A 24,270-nucleotide genomic window follows, 5' to 3' on the forward strand; every position below is an offset into this window, starting at 1 on the left:
AATGTAATATTCAACGCATACTTAATTTTAACATGATTTCGCGACCAATCATCATACAACTTAACACCCTTTTCATACGATACCTATGATTCATATTTCATAGCCTTATGCTATATTTCACAAGTTCGATAATATAAAAAAAAAATATTTAAGTTACACGACCAATTCAATATCAACTTTGTACATAAACTACAAAGTCGATATTTCGACAAAAGACGATAATTTCACACCATTCATATGTTTCATATTATACAGATCGCGATTATGTTATAAATCTAGGACAAATTTCAAGTGCCGATTTTCAACCGTCAAAATAAAAGCTTTTAAATAAATATTCCACCCATTAACCACAATCCGCCTCAACAAAGAAGGCAAAAAAATCTTGATTTGTTACAACTGCAATTTAATTTGTCTGCGTCAATTTAAACCCAATAACTTATCTGATCCTCTAACATTTTCAATTCAACTTCATGTACGTCCCCGAAGCAGACACCATGTACCTCGGCGGAACGTGATTGTGGTACTCGTGAGCCCTGATGATAAGCCCATTCTTGTTCAACTTCACGCTGGCCTTACAACCGGTTGCCTTCTTGGAGCAGTAGAACAACCCTGGTGCTCGATTGTTCATGGAGAACGTATACCCGTTCAGCATTAGCAGTGGCTTGCCTCGTGCGGTTGGTATCATTGCGTATTTTACTGCAAGGTAAAAGAGTATTAGAAATAAATACACAACAATAACATACTCTAAACCACATATGAATGAAAAAAGATTGAGTATGGTCGGAATAGATCTATAACCCTTCTACTGATCCCCCAAATATAGGAACGGATTATAATTCTTTGAAAAACGTGGAGCTGTGGGTCCACCACCTGGATCACATTGGGAATTAATGCTTTACTAGACTAGACTAAGGTACGTAAAATGTCTACTAAAAGTAGCACGTAAACGCTCACTACTCGAATTAGGTTGCCATATTCTCCAACATTTCCTCTCAAGGATATCCTTGAAAGCTATTCTTTTACTATTACTATTTATACGGCAATCTTTTCTTTTCTTAGCTCTTATTAGTTCAGCGTATTTCTTGGAATCCTCTTTCATACGATAATAACGCATCTTCTCAGCTTCCCTTTTCTCTTCCAATCTTTCTTCTCTTGTTAGTTTCTTTTTTTTTACTTTTTTATACGTACTTTAATATGTAGAACTGAAAGCAAAGTGTTTGATTATTTATCGGTACAATTATTAAACAAAATGGGATTTCAAAATTCAACACTTACATTTGTGATGACAAACATTACTCAGCTCGGTGTAGTATTGTATAGACCAACACAATTCTAAGCACCTATGTTTAGTCTATTTCGTAGTGCTAACAGTGAGTCAAACTATCGTTGCGCATACGCATTACACAGGAGGCGCTTTGATTAATGTTATGCTACTAAATTAATTGATGGTCTGATACAAATGTCTGTCGCCAACAAATTTAAAGAAAATCACGAAAATGCCAGCTGCTTGTGTTCTGCCACATAGCGACACTTCATAGTCGCGTACCTATACATACTCACGCGATCTCGTCCTTAAAGGGCTATGCGGAGCCGCAATTAGTCTAGCAATTTTTCGTCATGTGTATTCTGTACTATGATGTGAAAGTGGCGATCACATCGCCATATTGGGCAAAAGTTCCACACTCCGGGCTAATACTAAGTAGAAATACCCATTATCACTTATTCGATGCGGGAATCCAACCCGAAACCTCTGTATCACAGTTATACCGCTGACCTTATTGCACTTACGCTAACGAGGCAGTCAAATCAGATTGAGATAAGTAGTACCAGATTAATGAATTAAAATAAAATTCCAAAATTGCCAACCCTATGCTTTAATGTAAACTGCGAATCCATTAGCTGAGTAAGGACTTATTGTTTGTGAATAATACGATTGTTACTTTCCCCCGTATCATATGTCATCATGATCCCAAAAAGTTATTTTTTCATCACTAAGTACCAACGCGAGTATCGAACTCGCTACTTGTTTTACAGACCGTTCATCACCCAATACGGAACAGTCGGAACATTATTGTAGCTGTAGAAATAGAAATCTAATCAAAATTACTGATACGAAGGAAACCGAACAATAATATACGTACTACGTACGATATAAGTACATCCATATAATTATGTTTTTTAATTTAATATTGCAGATTAAAATTGTTAATATACAATGTAATCCATTTTATCAGTAATATACCTTTCGCGGTAATATAAATAAGCCGAGTTTCAGGGAATATTTCGCGCACATTTTTTTAAAATTCATTCGATGCGGCACGACGGCAGACCTTAGCGGTGCGTGCGGGGCGGGGAAGGGGACAGACTGGTCCGCCGCGCCGGCCGGCCGCGTTTTTCCCGCGTTTCCCGCCAATAACTTATTTGCTTCCCTTTTTGACAGTTTGCGAATCGCGCTTGCACGGCGCACAACTAGTACTGTAACTCGGCATTAGTTCGCGCATTCCTGATCAGTTGTTTGTAAATACGATAACCACTTCGGAGTTCGTATTACTGTTTACTACGATTGAGTTATTATCTAGTGACGTGCTTATTAGGTATGTACTCTCCATGACGTATTTTAAGGACTCGAATCTCAAGGTGATTTGAAAAATAGACCAATGCTTGAGTATAAGTGTAATTGGGTTATTTACGATAGAATCTGTTAATAAGATTATTTACCAGTAAAAATAAAGTGGACAATGAGTAACCGAGTGCATACAAGCAAACGACGAAGTCATATATGGGACCATTTTAAATAAATAAACAAGAAAAGAGTGAAATGTGTACATTGCTTTCAAATAATTTGTGTCGGTGCGGTCATCTGAAGATTTGTTCAGACATATATCACGTAAACACAGCACAATAAGTATGACGCCGGTTAAAAAACCAGCTATAAAAATCGCTGAAACCAGCGGATACCATTCACCGGACTCGAGTTCATCTCGTTCTTCCACCATGCAAGTTGTTTCACCAACTATCTTACAAGGTACCGCAGACTTCCCAGCCATGGACAATAATGATTCAAAAATAAATTTAAACGTAAACTCATCCCTAGAGGTGGATCGCATACTGTTAAAAATGGTATGCAAAGACTATCATCCATTTGGTATCGTCGAAAAAGAAGGATTTAAACGGTTAATACAAGCACTAAATCCGAATTACAAGTTGCCAACAAAAAAAACATTGTCCAATCGTCTCCTGAATAAATACTATTACGAAGTTCGCTCGTTTGTAATAGAAGAAATTAACACTGCACAAGCAATTTGTATCACCACCGAAGGCTGGACATCTGTAAACAACGACTCATTTATAGATATCACAGCGCATTTTATAAACGAAGAAAACATTTCAAAAAGTTACTTTTTAGATTGTGTACAATATGCAAAAGACAATACAGCCAGCAATTTAACAACAAGTTTGCAATCTGTGTTTGAAACATGGGACATCCAAAATAAAATTGTTGTTATTGTCAGCGACAACACACCAAACTTAAGAAATGCTGTGAGATTGGGATGTTGGGAATCAATTGGTTGTTTCGCCCAAAAAGTAAATGTATTTTTACAAGATGCGCTGGGAATTAGAAACTTAGATGAGAATAATGCGACGCCTAATACAATCGCTGAAATAATTTCAAAGGTTAAAATTATAGTGCAATACTATAGGAACACTGCTCAAGCAAAGAAGAAATTAATGGAAGTAGCAAAAAATATTGGAATAGCAAAGTTTAAGTTGAAGCAAGGCTCTCCTATGAGCTGGAATAACACATATGAAATGTTAGACCAATTTTTAAAATTGAAAGAATGCATTATTTCTTCTTTGAGCATGTTGAGGGATGACCTTTTGCCATCTCAACATGAATGGGAAGTCATTGAAAGGGCAATGCCCATATTGAAGTTGTTTTATGATGTGACCACAGACATTTGTACTGAAAAATTAACACTTTCAAAAACACCATTTTATTATCAATTTATGATGAATCATATAATGGAACAAGATCAAATGTATTTCACAGAGGGTATACCTGGAGAAATTTCTCAACTAATCTGTAATTTAAAAGCAGAGTTTGCTAAATTGCAAGATCCTGAAACGGATATGATAACATCGGAAGCAACCATTTTAGACCCAAGATTTAGAAATTTAGCTTTCAAAAAGCCTGAAAATTATGAATGGGCGTTAAAACATTTAAAAGGCAAGTTAATATCCCAACAATCATACACATTCTCTCCAAAAATACTGTCTATATGGGATGACCTGGACTTAGAATATGCCTTATCCTTACCAGAAAACACCACAGCCCCTGGCATACTTGAGCTCGAAAAATACATGCAGGAGGAATATTTGCCTCGAGAAAAAGATCCCCTAGAATGGTGGGAAAAGAACAAAAATACATACCCACATCTTTATAAATATATGAAAATTAGATTATGTGTACAAGCTTCATCGGTTCCCTGTGATCAAATATTTGCAAGGGCAGGCCATGTCAGAGACAAGAATAGGTGCCGTCTAGGCCTTTCAAAATTGAACAAACTATTATTTTTGCATTACAATATGTGATTTAAAAAAAATAGTTATTTTCCTTTTCTATAGCTATATTCAAATGAATAACGCCAAAATAAAGCCACATACTAAAACTATTATTCCTAAATATCAATATTATCTGATTTTAATTAAATAATTACAATGTTATTATTGCTGCGCATTTGAAAATATCCCTGTTGGCAGATATTCCCCCATCTTTGATATGTAAATATCTTAAGGATATTCTTAAACAAAATATATTTTATTAATTACAATATGTGATTTTAACAAAATGATTATACAGTAATTAGTTAAAAAAAATATTGTTTGCTCACGGGTATTCGCCCATCTTTGTTATTTCTTTATTTGTTTTACTTATGCCAAAATAAAACTTTATTCAATTCTTATATGTAGTTTTTATTACCCGACTATGGCGAAGCAAGGAGGACTAATTTTTTTAACACAATGTATCTATCCATTTTATGTGCCACTCTATTATAAAGTACTTAAAATTATTGTCCTATAAAAATATAAAACAAGTGAAGTAAATTTCATTTATATAATATGAATTCGTAGCTATGCCAATGGTCGATTGTGGTGTTAACACTGATTATCGCTGCTCATCAAATGCATATCTATATCTATACTTTTATATAGAGCCGAAGAGTTTGTTTGATTGTTTGAACGCACTAAGCTCGGGAACTACTGTTTAAACTGATTTTTTTTTTGTGTTGTATAGCCGTTTCGCTATAACCAATAGGGGCGGAGCATCAATGAAAAATGTTTCAAAAACGGGGAAAAAATATTTTTGAGAGCTTCCTTTGCGTGCGCTGCGCAAATGGTTAGTTACACTAAAATCATGTATGAGGGAATAGGGGACCGGCCTATGCCTGATTTTGTACATTATTCTATATGTAATGGTTAATAATACGAAAAAGAAGCAATTCTGCGAAAATTGCATAAAAATTGGTTAAAAAATGAGCGAGTAATTCATAATTAAAATATTGTAATGTGCAGAAGTGGGCGCGATGTGGGGATATCGCTTCATCTCTTTTTTTTCGCACGCGTTGTATTTCCTGATGACGTCACATGTGGGTATTTCGTCTCTTTCCTGTTTCTTGTTAATTACCCCTTCCACCGAAATTCAAAGACTTATAACTTGTTGATTTTTTACCGTATTTTAATAATTCCTTCTGTGTTATAATTTGTATTATGTAAATATTTGATAATAGTAAAGAACAAAAAAGAGTCCGGTAACCTATTGTTCCCCTTAAAATGTTTTAAAAAAATGTATTTTATCGCATCAGCCTGCATGTTTAAACTCGATAAACTCGAAAAAGTACGCAACGGATTTCGATTAAATTTGGTATGGAAATAGTTTGAGACCCTGGGGAAAGATATGTCCTACTATCTACTACGGCTACCTACTTTCTATCCCGGAAAACCTTTCACATCGGCGAAGCTGCGAACAAAAGCTAAATTATTAAAAAAATAATTGGATATTATTGTGGCAAACACCACCATAAAAAAAATATTTCTCAAATTCGAGAGTATAATAATGGAATGCCGGGTTAGGGTGTTGGAATATGCCCGATTTTTCAGGAAAATGCCTGTATAAATAAATAAGTTGTAAATAATAAGTAAAAGACAAAAATAATAATTATAAGTATTTATTAATCAAATATGTTTTTTCAAGAAGTGTGATATTTTTAGAGACCATAATTTTTCGTATAATTGGCTGTCTCAGATCGATACGCAAGGTTGTCTAAATCTGAATGTGGTAAAGCCGTGTCATAACTTGGTATTCCTAATTGAGAGATGATTAGGGGTACCAAGGCCTTTTTCTATAAGTGCAAATTTGTCCATACGAGATTAATCGTTTTATTTTTTTTATTATAACCTCGAGTCGAAATCGAAGGTGTAAAATCAATCGGGAGTTCCGAAATATCGGGAACGGTATACCAGCTCTGTAATATCTCATTCATCAAATCATAAGTTTTCACTTAGGCACATTTTTTCAATTTTATTTTGATTTTACGTAACTCAGCTTTTTCATTTTTGACAACTGACAAAATTATTCCTCAAAACACATCAGAAAAACAAAAGAATAAGAGCACCGTTTATTAAACAAAAACCATCTGTCAGAATTTTCAAATATTATACAACTAAAACATGTTCAACGGTAAAGTTCTATTTACAAAATGTACTTCATGAAAATAATAAAAATTAGGAGTTTCATCGATAACTCGCATAACAACACACTTATCTCACTAAATATAAATAATTTGCGAAAACTAAACTAATTAGCAAAGTTTTGCCATTTTTACATTTTTTTACACACAGGGTTAAATTGTAATTTCTAAAACAAGCAGAAGTCCAGCTATTACTTAATAACAAAAAAATGTAATACACCATAATCTAAGTAAATTACAGACTTTATTTTTTTTAAACTTGAAATAGCATGTTACATATTTACACTTTTGTTAGTATTCAGCGCCGCTAGATCTATCATTTAAAATGTATATTGAAATATTGAAAGAATATAACATTATCATCTAATTATTCCTCATGTTCTTCCTCCATGCCCACGACAAAGTCACTGTCGGCGACTATTACAGACTCAGTTTCAATGGAAGTTACACCTCTGTGCGCCTCTTCGACATGCTTTGTTAGCATTTGGGAATTGTCACCACACAGAATGAACTTACTACATATCTTGCATTTGTAACAACCGTGTTCCAGCACTTCGAACTCCAGTTTAATTTCATCGTCTGCAAATATTAACAAATCTTATGTAATCTTGATGCATATTTTGAAATTGATAAATATTTTTCATTTTTAAAAGACTTTGAACGCCTTTAGCAGCACTACAACTTACCTATATCTGAATATGGAATTTTCTTCTTCTTACAATTGTCATAATGTGGCGCGTACTTGAGTATAAGCTCAAACTGCTGACGATGCATAATTGAAATATGCCTTTTCAAATTTGCAACACTCTTTGGGAATATGACAATATCTTTTTCACAAAACATGCATCTGTATAAGTTATCGTCGATTTCAAAAAAGAAGTTCCAAAAACACGTCTTATGTTTGCTTCCTGAAATATTTATTATTTTTATTATTAAATAATTTTAATATTACAATAATAATACATTCTTAAATACGTTGGAATCAACAAAAAAATCTGCTTTTATCTACATTTGCTTACATAAAACATAGCTTGGTCTACTTACGTGCTCCTGCAACATCTTTAACACAGAGCTCCTTGATTTTTTCTTCAATATTAGGATCGGTTAGAGACAAAGTTACAAATTCTATAGATTTGTTTAGAATAACATCACTATCATCCTTAAAAACTTCATCATCTACTAGCTCATTTTCTGTTTCAGGATCGGTTTTGTCCGAATCAGTTACATTTGTCTCTTTCCTTTCTATTTCATTAATTAGGTGATCAGTACTAAGCAAAGGATCATCTGAATCTAAATCTTCCACAAGATACTCTATAACTTCGAATTGTCCAGATTCTATTTCCTTTTTTTGTTTTTGTTCTTCTCTGTACGCTTTCACTTCACGTTGATAATAAAATGGATGTTTCGTACGGACATGTCTTTTCATGTTACTATTATCACCAACAGGCATTCTAAGTACTTTATGACAAACAGTACATTCACAACGTCTATCATCAAGCCTTCTAAGGAATCGTTTGACCCAACCTCGCCGTGCCCAGGGACGACTCTCGGAAACATCTAAAATGTGGGCCACCATTTAACACATTTCGTACACAGATACAAATATATCTTCAAATATTACAGAATATTAACTGTAAATGATTTTGAGTGTATGATTAGGAAAATATTGTCATTTAAAAGATGCTAAGTTTTGGTAATAGTTATTATAAATACTTAGCTTATCTACGATTATTAAAATAAGCATTTCCTATTGATTGATACATTAAATCACTAATAGTGTGTTTGTATTTCACCATACGTAGGTACTTAAAAAAAACATACCCTTCGCTGGTGGTTTAACCTCTTCGGAAGTCCGCCTTTCGTTTAGATATTGTCTGTAAACGTTCGGGTGTTTTTTCTCCAAATGCCTTGACTTATTGTGCTTCATAGTGATGCCACACACCTTGCATTTACACATGTTAGAGCCCATATCCTCATAGTATTCCCATAATGAACTTCTTTTTTTTCCGTCGAAACATTTACGGATTCTACGCGATTCCATAGCTTCTTTTACTGTTAGAAATGAAAATTGTAAATATTTGCGTAATGTTAATCGATACACTTCAAAGATTAACCAGGTTTGGTACTATAGATTAGCAGAAAATCAATGTAATTATAGTTTGTTGTTGCGTTTCGTGGAGTTATTTAAATAACCAGAGGCTAATATAATCACTTTCATTCTCACAATTATTTGTAGCCACGATAGTGTTCACGAGTAGTGCCGATCACCTGACGCTTGACCCTCTTAGCGATCTTTAATATTAAAAATAATGCTGGTATATTTTGAGATTTTATTTTAAAAGCTGAAGCAACCCTTACCTAGTTTATGCACTCAGCTAAAATGTCTTTTCTTGTTTTTTTAAACAGGTTCTCTACTGGTAGTAGGTCTCTCATATGTGAGTGTTCGCCTGGGTAGGTACCACCGCTATGTCTATTTCTGCCGCCAAGCAGCAGGGTGTAGTCACTGTTGTGTTCCGATTTGAAAGACTTTGTTGCCAGTGTGACTACTGAACATAACGGGACATAACATCTCACGTCTCAGAATGACGAGCGTAGTGGAATACCAACCAATACTTGGTAATTCAAAGTATTGGATGGTGTCTCTACTGTTTATGGGCGGTCGTATCGCTTACCATCAGGCGAACGGCAAGCTCGTCTGGTCATTCAAAGCAATAAAAAATAACAGATTTTTATGCTATAATTTCGTTCAATGTATAAATTTGCATTTAAGACTTACGTTCTTTTTGCCTACGTCTGTGTAAATTCACTTCTTTCTGCCACTGTATGTAAGCCTTAGGGTGGACACATCTAAGATGGCGTGGCATGTTCCCGTACATTATTTTATCGCACAGTCCACAACGAACCATATTGTCTTCCACGTCTTCAAAGAACCTCCAAAGGTAGCTCCTTTTGCGGCTGCCTTAAACATAAAAATATATTAAATTAGTTATGTGTTCGTTGATACCTTTTTTCTTGTAGGTTTAATAAATAATTACCATTTCTATCGGTATAGCTATTTTACGTTCTTTTACAGGGTGACTTGAAATATAACGTATTTCCAAATGTACGTACATACGGTCACAAGTAATCGCTTCTATAATGAAAAACCTTTCCGGAACACAATAGCTTTTGAGCAATTTAAGATTAGACTGAAAATAATTCAATAATAAAAAATCTACTGACTGAGATTGTTTTTTTCCTTGTTTTCTAGCACCTATTCAACATTTTAGTTTTACATAATAAACAATAATATGTTATAAATCTCCTATTATAGACTCTTGTTTTTGCATACCACAAGCAAACAGTACCGAGTGTAACGCGGAGGTGTACTGAGTTTTAATTACCTCTACAATCGTCTATCTCCGACGAACGCTGCTCTCACTGCAATCTTAAAATTTCATATATCTTAAATTGATCGTAAACTATTTAGTGCGGTTTTACTAGACAAAATCGATTGCTTTTGACGCAATCAACATGCTCTTAAGGAATACGTCATATTTCCAATCACCCTGTATATTACGTCAATTTTGAAATTTACGATACGTACTTCATTTCTCTCAGAATACATCACACAGCCTTTGAGCTATACCGTGACGTCGAAGAAATATTAGGTCTTTATATTAAAAAACGTACACCATAAAAATATTTATTTTTACACAATATGACAGATTTAAAAATATTCTTTTGGAACATATTTTAAACAAATAAAAAACTGCGAACATTATCTGATTATGCAGTTTACTTGAAGAAAAATGAAAGGAAATTACTAAGAAAATAAAACAAACAATAACGCCATAAGAAGTTTAATTTAAAGTTTAGAATTCAAGCGAAATACCTTAAAATATAATACTGAGTATTTTATAATATTAATATTGAGTATTTTAAAATTTTAACGTATTTTTTTATTTTTAAATTTTAACGTATTTGCCATTACAAATATAATAGTTAGGCGGTGGGTGTGAATGATCGAACTTGACATCTGGTTTGCCATCGGGAAACATCTTTACTCGCGATTTACAGCCAGATTTCACACTTGAGCAGTAGTAGAACACGGAATTATTTTTCTGCCAGTACGTATAACCGTTCATCATCAGCAAATCTTTGCCACGCGAGCTTGGAATGAACTTATAACCGTAATATTCTGAAATAAAATAGCGGTATCAAGTATACAGTTTGAACGAAAAGTACCTATAAATTTTGTTTTCACACGTATGAAATCATTTTTGATGAATTTATATTTTCTGAACTGCTTTGGTTTCTAATTAATGCTACGAGAAATTTATGCGACCGAATAATGCAGTCCAAATACAAACATTACTTATATTTGGGATTTCATAGAATTTGGTACTTCCTCAATCATCTCAAGGCGACTTCAATACGATTCTGTCTGAATCCTGGATTTAGTTTGGCCTAATCCAAACAATTTTGAATTTTATTCGCTATCTTTTGATTAATAAAAATCAATTTAAAAACAACTCCATTTATATTCCGGAAATGCATCTTCTGTACATTAATATTGCAAACATTTAAAACGATATTAAGTACCAAAAAATTATACACCGTTAATTTATTCACTTTCTTCACACCTTTATAAAATCATTGCAGTACAGTTTAAAAAATAATACAGCTCAGAATAAAATTTATTATTATAAATATATTGCAATTAAATACGTTGAACATTATTAAGTACCTGCTAATTTAAATACTAATTTAATTAGAAAACAATAAATAATAACAGATATATTACTATACAACGAGTGTAACATGTTTTTACTACTATAATTATAGAAAGAAAACATCCACCCAAACTCTTCTATGCTATAGATTTACATTACCCTCACGGACAATTGCAATACGCAATCCTAAATCACAGGTCGCTAAGTCCAGCACTCCCGTTACACCTACATACACTTCGCCGAAAACAGTGTTCTTTTAGTCCGACCAACCACGGCTGCCCACAAAACGTTACCAACGCCATCAATAATCTGAAATTACAAGCTGTCTTGATAACCCCAAAATATTCCACGATAATTCACGTAAAACATCTCACAATGCAGTCAATGTATTTATCCCTCGGATCAGAAGCCAACATGCAATACTGTTTGGCTGGAAACGTTGCGGACCTCGATCGAAGCTATTCATCCTGAGTCTCGCATACAAGAGACCTTAGTACCCTACAGTAGCGGAGAGTCTATATAACCCGATTTCTGTCGGCTTCACCTTCCGTAGAATTTATGTAGAATCTAATTATCATTAGAACGATTTGCAAACCATATTCATGCATATTAGTACCTAAATTTTTCTCAGGTTCTCTTTCAGAAAATGTCACCTTTCGCCACTAGTACCCTACTGTCATGGGCGTAGGTAGTCGTTTTCCATAGAAGACCTGTGTCCTAGATAAAATGACTCCTGTGTACTTGCAGATTTAAATTTTAGTCGTTTTACAAATTTATAGTAGTAGTAGTTTGCCTCAACATTTGTGAGTGGACAGACCATTAAGGAGCGTACTACCCAAGCCCCCTCTAGAAACATCTATTAAATTACACTTTCATGTAACCCCCGCAGTCCCAAACAACCTGTTTGGGTTCATGGGTGTGTATTTTAAAGGCGAACAATAAACCCTGTTTGATCTTCACATTGGCCTTACAGCCCAGCCTCTTCCGTTTCGAACAATAGTATATTCCGGAGGTACCATGCTGCCAGTAAGTATAGCCGTTGTATAACAGCAACCGACTGCCTTGTCGATTGAATATAAATGAATATTTTCTACGTCCTGAAATTGTAATTTTAGTTATTTTTTATCGAATTAGTCTAGTACTTAGTGTGAGAAATTATGGGACTCTCATAATATTACTAATATAACGATCGATGCGAATAATGAGGTGACAATAATTAATTTTATCTAGAAATGAAAAAAAAACGAAAAATGATCTTACCTTCTAACCAAAAATTAAAGAGATTAGATACAGATTGCAGACATTGTCAACCTCCGTGGCGGTGTTTGTGATTAAAACGTAGAGTTACCCGCTATATAGATAGTTTAACTAAAGCTGGCACGTTCATAATACATATTATACTAATACTATACACAGTGTGTTAAAAGATGTTCCATATAATTAAAGGGACAGATATGTAGATGCAACAAAACAACACCCTATAGTTTTTAACTTTATTGATGTGTGATTAAAGCGTTGTCATGACAACTCCCGTATGTGTGGACACTACACAGGCATATTTCATAAATGTGTTGTACGCGCCAGCTTTGATAATCTATGCCAGTTCTCAGCACATTTTATCGTTATAAAGGCATACAAAAAACAATAAAACGATCAACATACTATATTTCTCAAGCTTTTAATGAAAATGCTATTGGAGTATTTACAATTAATGTATAGGTATGGTATCCTATATCTTAAACATAAAATCTAACTGTGTACTTTAAAATATTGTCCTGATGCGAAAACATATTTAGGTGGCGCGTGAGTATGAGCATCAGCTATGTTTACTATACGGCCAGCTTTATCCAACTTTACACGAGCTTTGCAACCAGAATCCTTCTTCGAACAGTAGTAATGTACCGTATTATGCTGCTGGGAGAACGTGAAGCCGTTAACCATCAACAACGGCTTCCCTTTCTTCGTAGGTATGAAGCGGTAATCATAAACCTCTCTATCTAAAATTAATAAAATTGTACGTTATATTGTACGGAGTACGGTAACAATTTGTTTAGCTACTTAAACAGACCAGGGGCCTTATTCTCTATCTCGCACGTTATTTTAACAGTACGTAACAAGCACGTAACACAACGCATCATGTTTAGGACTATAGAAATTTGGCTTACAGAATACCATTCCACGCACATTTCTCGAAGATAACATGACACGGCCGCGTTACGCATTTACACTATCATACAGAATAAGGGCCCAGTAAGTAAGTTCGTCCCTAGTGGTACATCAACGGCTACCATAAATACTCAAGAAGCTGAATTATCATGAGTAACCTTGTCGATCATTTGTAAAGAAATAGCGTTTTGGGTTAACCAAACAGCAATTTCATAGTTGTGCGAAAAATATTTTTTAGTTCTTCAGTCGTATAAAATATGACCATAGTTACTGAGCCAGTTAATCCGTGTTGTAAAATTAAATGAGTGCAAAATGGCCATCAGTTTCTCAAATTGTTTTGATATTAAAAAAAACTATTCCTGTAATTAACAAGTCCAACATAATAACCATTAGAGTAAAACACAAAAATATATTTTTATATGAAAAATATTTATGAGTATAATTTCATAACAAACACTACAGCCGATCTAATAATGACTAAAACAAAGAATCAACTAAAAACAACGATAAAAAAATTACACACTTTATACTGTAGATCCTTTATTTCCAGGTAAATACTAACACATAAAAAATACAATAATTATTAAATTAATTGGATAGGATATAAAAGTAGAAGAAACAATTACTATACCACTATCATTTTACAAATACTATCATAAATAACCTTAATACAACGCCGACTAGCAATATAAATGTATTAGAAAAAATATCTCCTGAACATTATTTAAAATTATTATGACTACGCCATGTAGTATTATTGTGGAATTAACACGGATGCTTTAGAAATAAATTATAATTGAAATAGTAATGTAATAATAATTTATCCAATCGATCATCAAATAATAAAGATGTGGAAAGTTGATTAAAAATAGTTAGTACACATATTACCCCTACTTTAATCTTAGCTGCCTAAGATGAATGCCTCATTTTAGCACAACACAGGCTGATATGATATAATATAAAGCTATCCTAAAAATATTTAAACCTTCACATAAACATAGGAGGACCTTACTTATACAATTAAAATACACATAATAAAAACATTCAACTCTTTACTTTAATGTACCGTCCTGATATTAAAGCATATTTTGGTGGGTCGTGCGTATGTTTAATATCAGAAACTATTATCTTGCCCCATTGGTCGAGTTTCACGCGCGCTTTGCATCCATTGTCCTTCTTCGAACAGTAGAAATTCCTAGCTTTGTGCTGGGAATACGTAAATCCATGCAACATTAGTAAATCTCTGCCTCGCGGATTTGGTATGAACCGGTATGGTAAATCTGAAAATTTTAAAAAGGTTAGGAACTATAAATCCCTAAATGTACTTCCGTGAAGGTTGCTGGCACGCAGTTATTTAAAAACAAACATACTGTATATCGGTGTTGCGTATATGGAAACGTTTCATTATTATGTTATAGGTTGACGAGGCTGTATGGGCTAAAACTCTTTGCTTTCCCAATATAAAGAAAAATATATATATCTTATAGGTTATATGCAATCTTCTTGCAATATGGACTGCAAATTGCGGCGTCATTTTTGAGCGATCAACACACTTGCATGAACGGAATTTATGTATTTTAGTGTCCATTACTTTGTCGTGGTTTAATGAGACAAATAAAATGATTAACCTTTAGGTAAATGTTTCTTTGTTTATGAGTACCTCCTTACCTATTAGTTTTATGATTTAAACGGACAAAAAAAAACATCAACCAGCCAATAAAGATATATCTTCTTTTTTCTACTGATTTATTGATATACAATTATTATGAGATAGATAAACAAATTTATTGAGCAATATATTTCATTTCAAAATTAACATAGTCACACATATTGACTAGGTAATATTTTACACATAACATTAAGAAAATTAATATGAATAATTATTCGCTGTATGTAGCTCCGCACCTTAGCTTAAATATGAATTATTATAGAATATAAAAAACAAATATGTAATTAATTTCGTAATATTTTTTGCAGCGACGAGTTTTCGTGACTTTCATTTGAGGCTTCGCAATTTTAAACGTGTAGTTGGAAAACGTACGCATTTATTTACTATCAATAAAATTACCAAATAAAAACAATTTAAAAAAGCTTAAATACATCCCAGGTATTTTATATCTTGTGCCCATTGTGAACTCCGGTATTATGAATCTCATGCTCTGCACACAACGAAATATGTGATAATACTGTTACAAAGGTATATTATAATATTATTACTTACAAATTATGCATTATCAAAATACATATCATGAGCATTACATTGGTATTACATTCTGAATTTACAAATCTTTGATACATGATACAACTTAAGTACAATCCAAAAACGAATATTAACTGTCGATACTTAAACATTTCATTGATTTCGAGAATGGCTTGCATTACTAGTAGTCTATTAAAATGATTTATGATATTTCGTTTTAGTTTAATTGATTTCTTCCGATTTGAAAAAATAATACTATATTTACAGACAGTTCCACAACTGAAATGAAAAAATGTATAGTCTTCAATTATTTGAAGATCGCAACCAGTCCTATCCCAACTGAGTGCGCCTGTTCCCTCACAACTTGACATACTGCCCCTCTACCAGAGCGTACCTCGGTGGTTCGTGAGAATGGTTATCACCATAACTCACCAGCGTACCATCTGCGCACAGCCTCACGCGCGCCTTGCACCCATAGTCTTTCTTCGAGCAGTAGTAATACTTCAGCTTATGTTGGGAATACGTATAACCGTTCAGCATGAGCAGGTCCCTGCCTTTCCGTGGGTTCGGAATGAATCGGTAGTGCATCGCTGAAAATCGGGGAATTATAAGATTATGCCACATCACAAGTTTTAATACCTTGTTTAGGAGTACTCGCTTTCTATAAGGTAAAGCGCATAAGCCAATTATGTATTAACATTTGTGTGTATATAGATAACTTAGGCCCAAAAAAAGTAGAATGCTTTAATAAAAATAAATCCATGTGTAATAAATTGGCTTAACATTTCGATTTCCTTTAACATAGCATGCACACTGCGACGCAATGCATGCATGCATGATGCAATTTGCATCGTTTGAAGATATGTTACGACAAATGACGATATATTTCATTATTAAATAGTACAGTACGGCTATAAAAGCAGTGATGGAAATCTTGACAGTCTCACCATATCTTAATAAAAAACGCCGTTTGGTGAAACAAACCTTACATGTAAATCATAAATTATTTTTTTGTATTATTGTAGTATTTACTCCATAAATCATACTTATTCAACGAAGCACTATCTTCCACCATCCCTTTAGTTTAAATTTAATTGCAGTAGAAGCCCGATTAAAATTAAATAAAAACCTAGTTTTAATTTTGTATCTAAATATATTTTCAATATTACGCAAAATTACGGTTTTTACACAGCTATACGAATCAACACACGCGAAATAAAAAATATTCAATACAATACAAATCTATAAGTACAACTTTATTATAAAAAAATGTAAAACACAATAACTTATAAAATATAGGCAATAAAATAGATAAAAAAACATTGGAGCGTTTTAAAAAAAAAACCTTGCAGTAGAAGTGGAGTCAAACTAATATTAAATAGACAAGATGGGCAGTTCTATTAACTAACGTGACTTTCATAATTATAAATACTACTAACTAAGATATTATTACGATATGAGTCTTAAAGCAACGGTTCGTCATATTACAATTAGTATTCTACCCTTATTTCATACAATCATAGAAGCCACACTATACGATGGACAACGTATACAAAACCTGTACAACCGATATGAAAACGTCGCTATGACCGAGTTTTAACGTTTAACATCTCAATTGAATGGTAGTCGCAATAAATATTCGGATGAAAAATATATGACACAGTATCAGTAAATATGATGCATAAAAGTTCGAAAGCTCAAAATTGCTATCAACATCGAGTATCTCACACATATTTCCCCATAACTGAAATATGCGTTACAACCGAGGTATAAAGTGCAAAACGCCGTAATACAAACCGAACCTCAAAACGTAACATTGGTAATGATAAATGGTCAAAAATATTTACAAATTCATTTCACTACAGTGCATTATAATGTATAAAACAAAAATCTGGTTCAAGCGAGTAACGACTGTTTTAAACTGATTTAATATTTCCACCCTAAACGGTCTCCATCATTTAGCCAAAGGCATATTATAACTTAATATACTTCCCAGATACAAAAGCATACTTGGGCGGCTCGTGTTTATGATCGTTCCACGGCATGAGTGAGCCGTCGTCTAAAATTTTCACTCTAGCCTTACAACCGGAGTCCTTTTTGGAACAGTAATAGTTTGTCGTATTACGCAATTGGGAATACGTGAAACCCTTATACATTAGTAACTGCTTGCCCCTCGCTGTTGGTATGAAAGTGTACGTGAGATCATCTGAAAAAAAAATATAATTATAAACTGTACCTTACTAAATAATCAAAACTACACATTGATTTCACAACCTTCGAAACGCACATCAGATGACTCGGATCTATGCAAAACAAAAATGAAGATAAGTTTAGTTTAGCTCGCATAGCTGGGAAAATAACACATAGTACATAGCTGAGCTTACGTAATTTGCGCCTGCACACAAGTATAAACAAATATCTCGGCTGTTCGAGCTATGTTACACTAACTTAGCTCAGTTTCAACTTTGGAGTCTGCAACCCGCGTAAAACGAATTAACGCCATTACAGACAGATTATATCTTCGCAACGACAAACATTTAAATCACCCACAATTATTTGTATCTTTAAATATAATGCGAATGTCCTTCACAATTCCAGATATCTAAGATACAAATCCACCTTCATTCACAATCATACTTAAAAACTTTTAAGCCGTTTTCATTTGTTAATTTATTTAAATCGCTAATATCACGAAATTAAATATGCTAAATATAGGTAGCATTACGTACTGAAATCTGCACCATTCTATCATAATTCGAAGGTACAAGTACCGAAAGAAAAAGGTGCAAATAAATACCACAGCCTTAAATTAAATACATCTTCCACTTAGGACTTCACGGGTAACGTAGAAAACCACTCTATTCTAATTTCTATTCTAAGTGGGGTGAAGATATTTGTGCATCATTGTCCGCGGTGGGTGCGTGTGGTAGTAGTCAGCACTCTCGACCGCACCAACATCGTCAAGTCTCACCCGCACACGACAATTCCTCGTCTGTTTCATCGAACAATTGTTGGTCATTTTCATTTGATTGTATGTGTAACCGTTTATCACCAACAGATGTTTGCCACGCGGCGTTGGTACAAAATGAAAGTCACGGAATTCTGAAATATGTTATTTATGTAAAAATGAAACTACAGTCTATGAATCTTGTGTAAAGGATGCTTTTACAAACTATGATAGAACATAAAATTGGTGACTTATAATGTTACTGTTACAACCTCTTATTTTGGTAAATGTTAGGTTAAACTAGTAAATCTTAGGATTTATCAACATGAGATGCTAAATATCAATAATGCCATTTTAACTTAATTTCATTAGCGTATAAATATTTTATCCTTTGTTTGAATTACCGATCAGTCAACCTCTTAGAGGGTGCCGATTTTTTTTTGATAGAACTGAAACAAAAATTGGTGACCTATACGCAAAGGAGTTTTATGTTTATGTTATTGATTTTACAGCCTCTGTAACACAACTTATGATAACGGCTCTAAAACGAAAGACCAAAAGTTTATTTTCTCCACATGAACACAAACGTCGATTATTTTTATCATATTTGATCGTAGTACAAATGTCATACGCAGTACATTATTTTTAGGTCAATCATCATCATCATCAGCCGCAGGATGTCCACTGCTGAACATGGGCCTCCCCCAAAGATTTCCAGATCGACCTATTGGACCCGGCCCGCATCCAACGTCCTCCTGCGACTATTATGAGGTCATCTGTCCGCCTCGTGGGTGGACGTCCGACGCAGCGCTTTTAGGTCGATACAAGACTTAATTTTATTTCGAGTCATAATTATGAATTTGAATCAATCCGCTTTAGTTTGTAAATTATCTATTTATGATGGCTAGTTAAATAAAACTATTAATCCGTCTTCATTTATAATTAATTATTATTCGTCTTGGTTACAGTTTGACTAAATGCTAAAAGTGAAATATGCTAGTAAATATTACAATCTCCAATGCTTTAAAAGCATTCCACCAGGCACGTAACTTCAAATTAACTAACCATTTCAATGAAAAACTGTATACGTACAAAACCATTCTATTCCAAATTAGAGTGTAGATATTTATGCAATGTCCGCGGCGGATGCGTGTGATTGTAGTCAGCACTCACCACCGTGCCGGTGTCGTCGAGTTTCACCCGCGCGCGACATCTCCCCGACTGCTTCTTCGAACAATAGTAATTGTTGCTCAACTTCATTTGAGAGTATGTGTAGCCGTTTATCACCAACAGATGTTTGCCATGCGGCGTCGGTACAAAATGAAAGTCACCGAATTCTGAAATTATTTTTTAAATATCTTTACAATTTAAAAATGAGACCTTTGTTTACAAATGATGTATTAAAAAGCTGCTTTTATAAACAACGTATTCATCAACTAGAGTTCTACATAACATCACGCATTTATCCCCGAAGGGGTATGCAGAGGCGCAACTAGGGCACCCACTTTTCGCCAAGTATGTTCCGTCCCATGATGTGATAGGGGGCGAGCCTATCGCCATATCGGGCACAAATTCCAGACTCCGGGCTGATACTGAGCAGAAAAACCCAAATATCACTTTGCCCGACCCGGGATTCGAACCCAGGACCTCAGAGCGCTATTGTACCGGACATGCAATACAACTACGCCACCGAGGCAGTCTTCTAACTTCTTCTTCTAACTAGAGTTCTAGAGAACATAAAATCAGGTATATACACATACATTGTATATAGGGTGCTAAAATCATTACCCCCCTCGCTTTGCCGCAGTTGGGTAAAAAAATATAAAACTTGTTCATTTATTAAATTAAATATTTTCAAATTCCTACAGATGTATATATATCTATAAAATCGTTTCAAATAAATATTGACTTGAAATCCATAACACATTTTTAAAACAAAATTTAAGTCAAAACTTTGGTAGGAACAAGGAACATGTTTTTGACTATGACTAATCCAATACTTTATATCGCTCTGTCATACCAACATTATTTAATGGACTCATACTATTAAACATATTCATAATTTGATTAACGTCCCATCATCTGATGGCACAACATACTGTTTCTTCGGATGTTGATGTTCAAAAATATATTGTTCAACATATCTTGCTCTTGGCGTGAGCTTCAGCCTGGCCCGACAGTCGCCGGAAACTCGACGGAAACAATACCAATTGAGACTGTTCAACATACTAAATGTGTAACCACCCAATTGTAGAACAACTCTTCTCGTATTGTGCATATGTTGGTTAGAATGAAATGTAAGATCTAGTATAAAAATACTTCAATATACATTTTTAAATTATTTAATGATTTAATATTTTTATATAAAAAAATATTAAATGACTATATATTCATCTTATGAATATATAAAAAAATATTAAATGATCAAACATGCCTTTTGTTTGGACATATTAAAAATTCTCACCTTTTCCAACTGGGACATATACAGAACCTGTAATTTCATGAATATCTTTATTACCAAAAGTAGATTGTAATTATTTCAACAAACATTTTCATTATTTTTGGGTTAAAACAAATAAAAAATCATTAAGTGCAGTATATTTTAATTTACTAATAATATGGCTAATAGAGATAACTTTTACGTAATAAGATCTCCACCTTTTACCGTAATATCTACTCAGTTTAGAAGACAATTAAACATTTTAATGTATGGTCCAAATATTTAAGATCATTGTAGGCGGTCCGTTTTAAAAATTTGAGCTAGTTGTAAGTAGAGTATTCTTCAAATGTAACATACATACTGACAAAAGATATTATGTTCTTCAAGCGTTGTCATAATTATACTCATCTGCTTGTAATAAATTTAATAAAAAGACAATAAATATTGAAATCATTTATTAAAATATAATATATGTTTTATTAGCAATCATAAATGTAATAAAATACTACATGTGTGATGTTAATAAGACAAACACTCAGCTTATCTGATGGTATGAGACACAACTGGATATTTAGTTAATTAATTCATGCACAAAAGCAATACCATAAGTTTTAAAAATTGTAAGACATTGTGTAATATAGCACTGGGCTCTTAGTCATGAGTAATTTTAAGTTACATATATTTTTTATGTTTATTAGAGATACCATTAAATAACACATACAGTTCATTTTTTAATACAAATCCAACAAATTTTCATGGGTTGCGAGTGCCTAAAGCCCTCACCTAAAAATCTGGTGTGTTTGTATAAACTGGGCCTTACCAGGCTAACAAACAAAGGGTCATGTTAAAAACAAAAAACAGTGTATGTTTACACTGTAGGTATAGTGCACTGGCTATGACTTTTCTTATATCCTTTGAAAGCAGACAAGCTAACAGCCCACCTAGTGATATATGATTGCCGACAGAGAATGTCGGCAATTGTAGGGCCATAGCCAAACTGCTCACTGTAAAAACTTTTTGATCTGAAAATATCTTGAAGAACCTTCCAATTTATTGCAAAACACATATTAAACATGTTGTATGTAATATAGTTTGTAATAAAAACAATAAATAATATGTGGAAAAATTATAATTGACTACATAATTTGAACTTGTGTACCGAGCATAAATATTTTAAAATACTTACCTTTCTTAATTACATGTATATTAATGATATGAGGATTGACACAAACCTCATCTTAAGTACCATTAAACGCGTAATGCAATCTATATTGAATTTTCCCTCCAAAACTTTTAAGCAACTGAAAATTGCTTCATCATATGAAGAAATACACTTAAATTAAATTCCTATATGAATAGATACAAGAACATACATACATCAATGTTTTTGACATATTTTTTTTTATATAACCGACAATAAAAAAATATTATAGTTAATATGATAAAAGATTATATTTATTACTAGACCCATGTTAGATGTATTCGTATAAATTTCAAATACAATTATTCACCACAATGGTCACAACTAAGTACCAATACTAATAATATTGATACAAAAACAATAAATAATACTGCAGAAGGAACTTCAATAAATGATATTGCTGAAAAAAATTACAGATCTCCAAAATATCAACTGTACTATAAACATACACCCAAGTTCGTATTTTCTTCCTAAATAACAATAAATGTTATGTAGACAGAATGAAAATAAACAACATGCATTAGTTCTATGTACTCACCGATACCGCAGCAACTGGATACATCATAGTGGTCAGCACGCTCACAAAACACTATCACTCACTCTGTATAATTAAAATACACGAAAAAAGCACTAAAACACTTAGAAAAACACAAAATATCACAAAATATTTTTAGGTTATAATAACTAATATTCACAACACAGGTAAACATAGTACCCCACGTCCACAACTGTACAGTTTTTTTAACAGCGCTCCCTCATACATTGTTTCGAGACTCCACGGATAAATAATTTCGCGCGAAATGTTGATAATTTTATAAAATATAAATAAAATATTAATGACATATTTGACACAAGCAAATGTTTACAATGGACTAAAGCATAGCGTACATAGGTACACAGCTTTGCGTGGCGTTGATCGCATTTGGTGTTAATTAAAGTGTTTTTATGTAATCAAATCTGATCTTAATTTATGTAATAAATTCCAATCTTTTAAAATCTTTTTTTTTATAGTATTAATAATAATTACATTTTACAAAAAGTCTGGAAAACATATTTGATAGGTGTATTATTTTTAAATTCATTGTTTCGTTTTTCTTTCATTAAACAAGTATAATTTAAGTAGTTAGTCAGTATATTGTTTGACTTTTCCAATTAAAATAATTATATAAATATTATAATACGTATCATGTGTACTAAGCTTAAAAGTTTCATTTTTATTTTAGAGGCCATGCACGTTGCATCTAAAAAAGTAGCACGCAATAACTATTTCAACTCTTTACGAATTATATCATAACAAACTTGTTAACGACTGCTTTATGTATTTAAGATAAACCACTCACAATTAAATTATTCGTGCTTCAATCGTCGTATTCAATGGAACAATCCAGTCCATGACAATATTATATCATCGTGTATGGGCCCTTTAAAACTTTATTGTGATAAATTCACATATAAATAACGTTAAATGTAATGTACATCTTTCCGACAATACTATTTTATGAAATTTAAAGCGTACGAACTGCTAAATAGATTTGAATGCAATTTGGCACACGGATCGACCGTGAGGCTTCTTTTCATCCCGGAGATCTTAGACCACCTAGAAAAGGATGCGTCATGTGCGAATCAGCAGTGGCACGCATTTTATGACACCGAGCAGTGAAGCTCGGCAAATCTCAGGGAAAACTAATTAGTCATTATCCCGTAACGACATTATCAAATAGAAAGGTAGGGAAGAGTTGGAACAATTAATTGTCCACTTCCATCCAAAAGCATTATAGTTCGCCTTATGTATAGAAATAATAGCCCTTAGCTTACTATTGTAATTGGCTTTCCAACTTAAAGCCCTTTGTAT

The 24,270-nt window shown here is 33.3% G+C and overlaps 2 protein-coding genes across 2 annotated transcripts; one reads left to right on the forward strand and one right to left on the reverse strand.

The window, feature by feature from the left end:
• Positions 1 to 2,413: 2,413 nt before the first annotated feature.
• On the forward strand, positions 2,414 to 4,964 carry LOC115447208 (zinc finger BED domain-containing protein 4). Its single transcript, XM_030174200.2, has one exon. The coding sequence runs from the start codon at positions 2,908 to 2,910 to the stop codon at positions 4,591 to 4,593; it is 1,686 nt and encodes a 561-aa protein (XP_030030060.1). The 5' UTR covers positions 2,414 to 2,907; the 3' UTR covers positions 4,594 to 4,964.
• A 1,691-nt stretch (positions 4,965 to 6,655) lies between these two features.
• On the reverse strand, positions 6,656 to 23,272 carry LOC115447218. The gene is made up of 6 exons (XM_030174211.2): positions 22,957 to 23,272; positions 9,526 to 9,708; positions 8,571 to 8,801; positions 7,794 to 8,306; positions 7,436 to 7,657; positions 6,656 to 7,328 (listed from the first exon to the last, which is right to left on the reverse strand). The coding sequence occupies exons 2-6, from the start codon at positions 9,653 to 9,655 to the stop codon at positions 7,117 to 7,119; spliced, it is 1,308 nt and encodes a 435-aa protein (XP_030030071.2). The 5' UTR covers positions 9,656 to 9,708; positions 22,957 to 23,272; the 3' UTR covers positions 6,656 to 7,116.
• Between the last annotated feature and the right edge of the window lie 998 nt (positions 23,273 to 24,270).

Source organism: Manduca sexta, chromosome 21 (genome assembly GCF_014839805.1).
Source record: "Manduca sexta isolate Smith_Timp_Sample1 chromosome 21, JHU_Msex_v1.0, whole genome shotgun sequence".
Taxonomy (NCBI): domain Eukaryota; kingdom Metazoa; phylum Arthropoda; class Insecta; order Lepidoptera; family Sphingidae; genus Manduca; species Manduca sexta.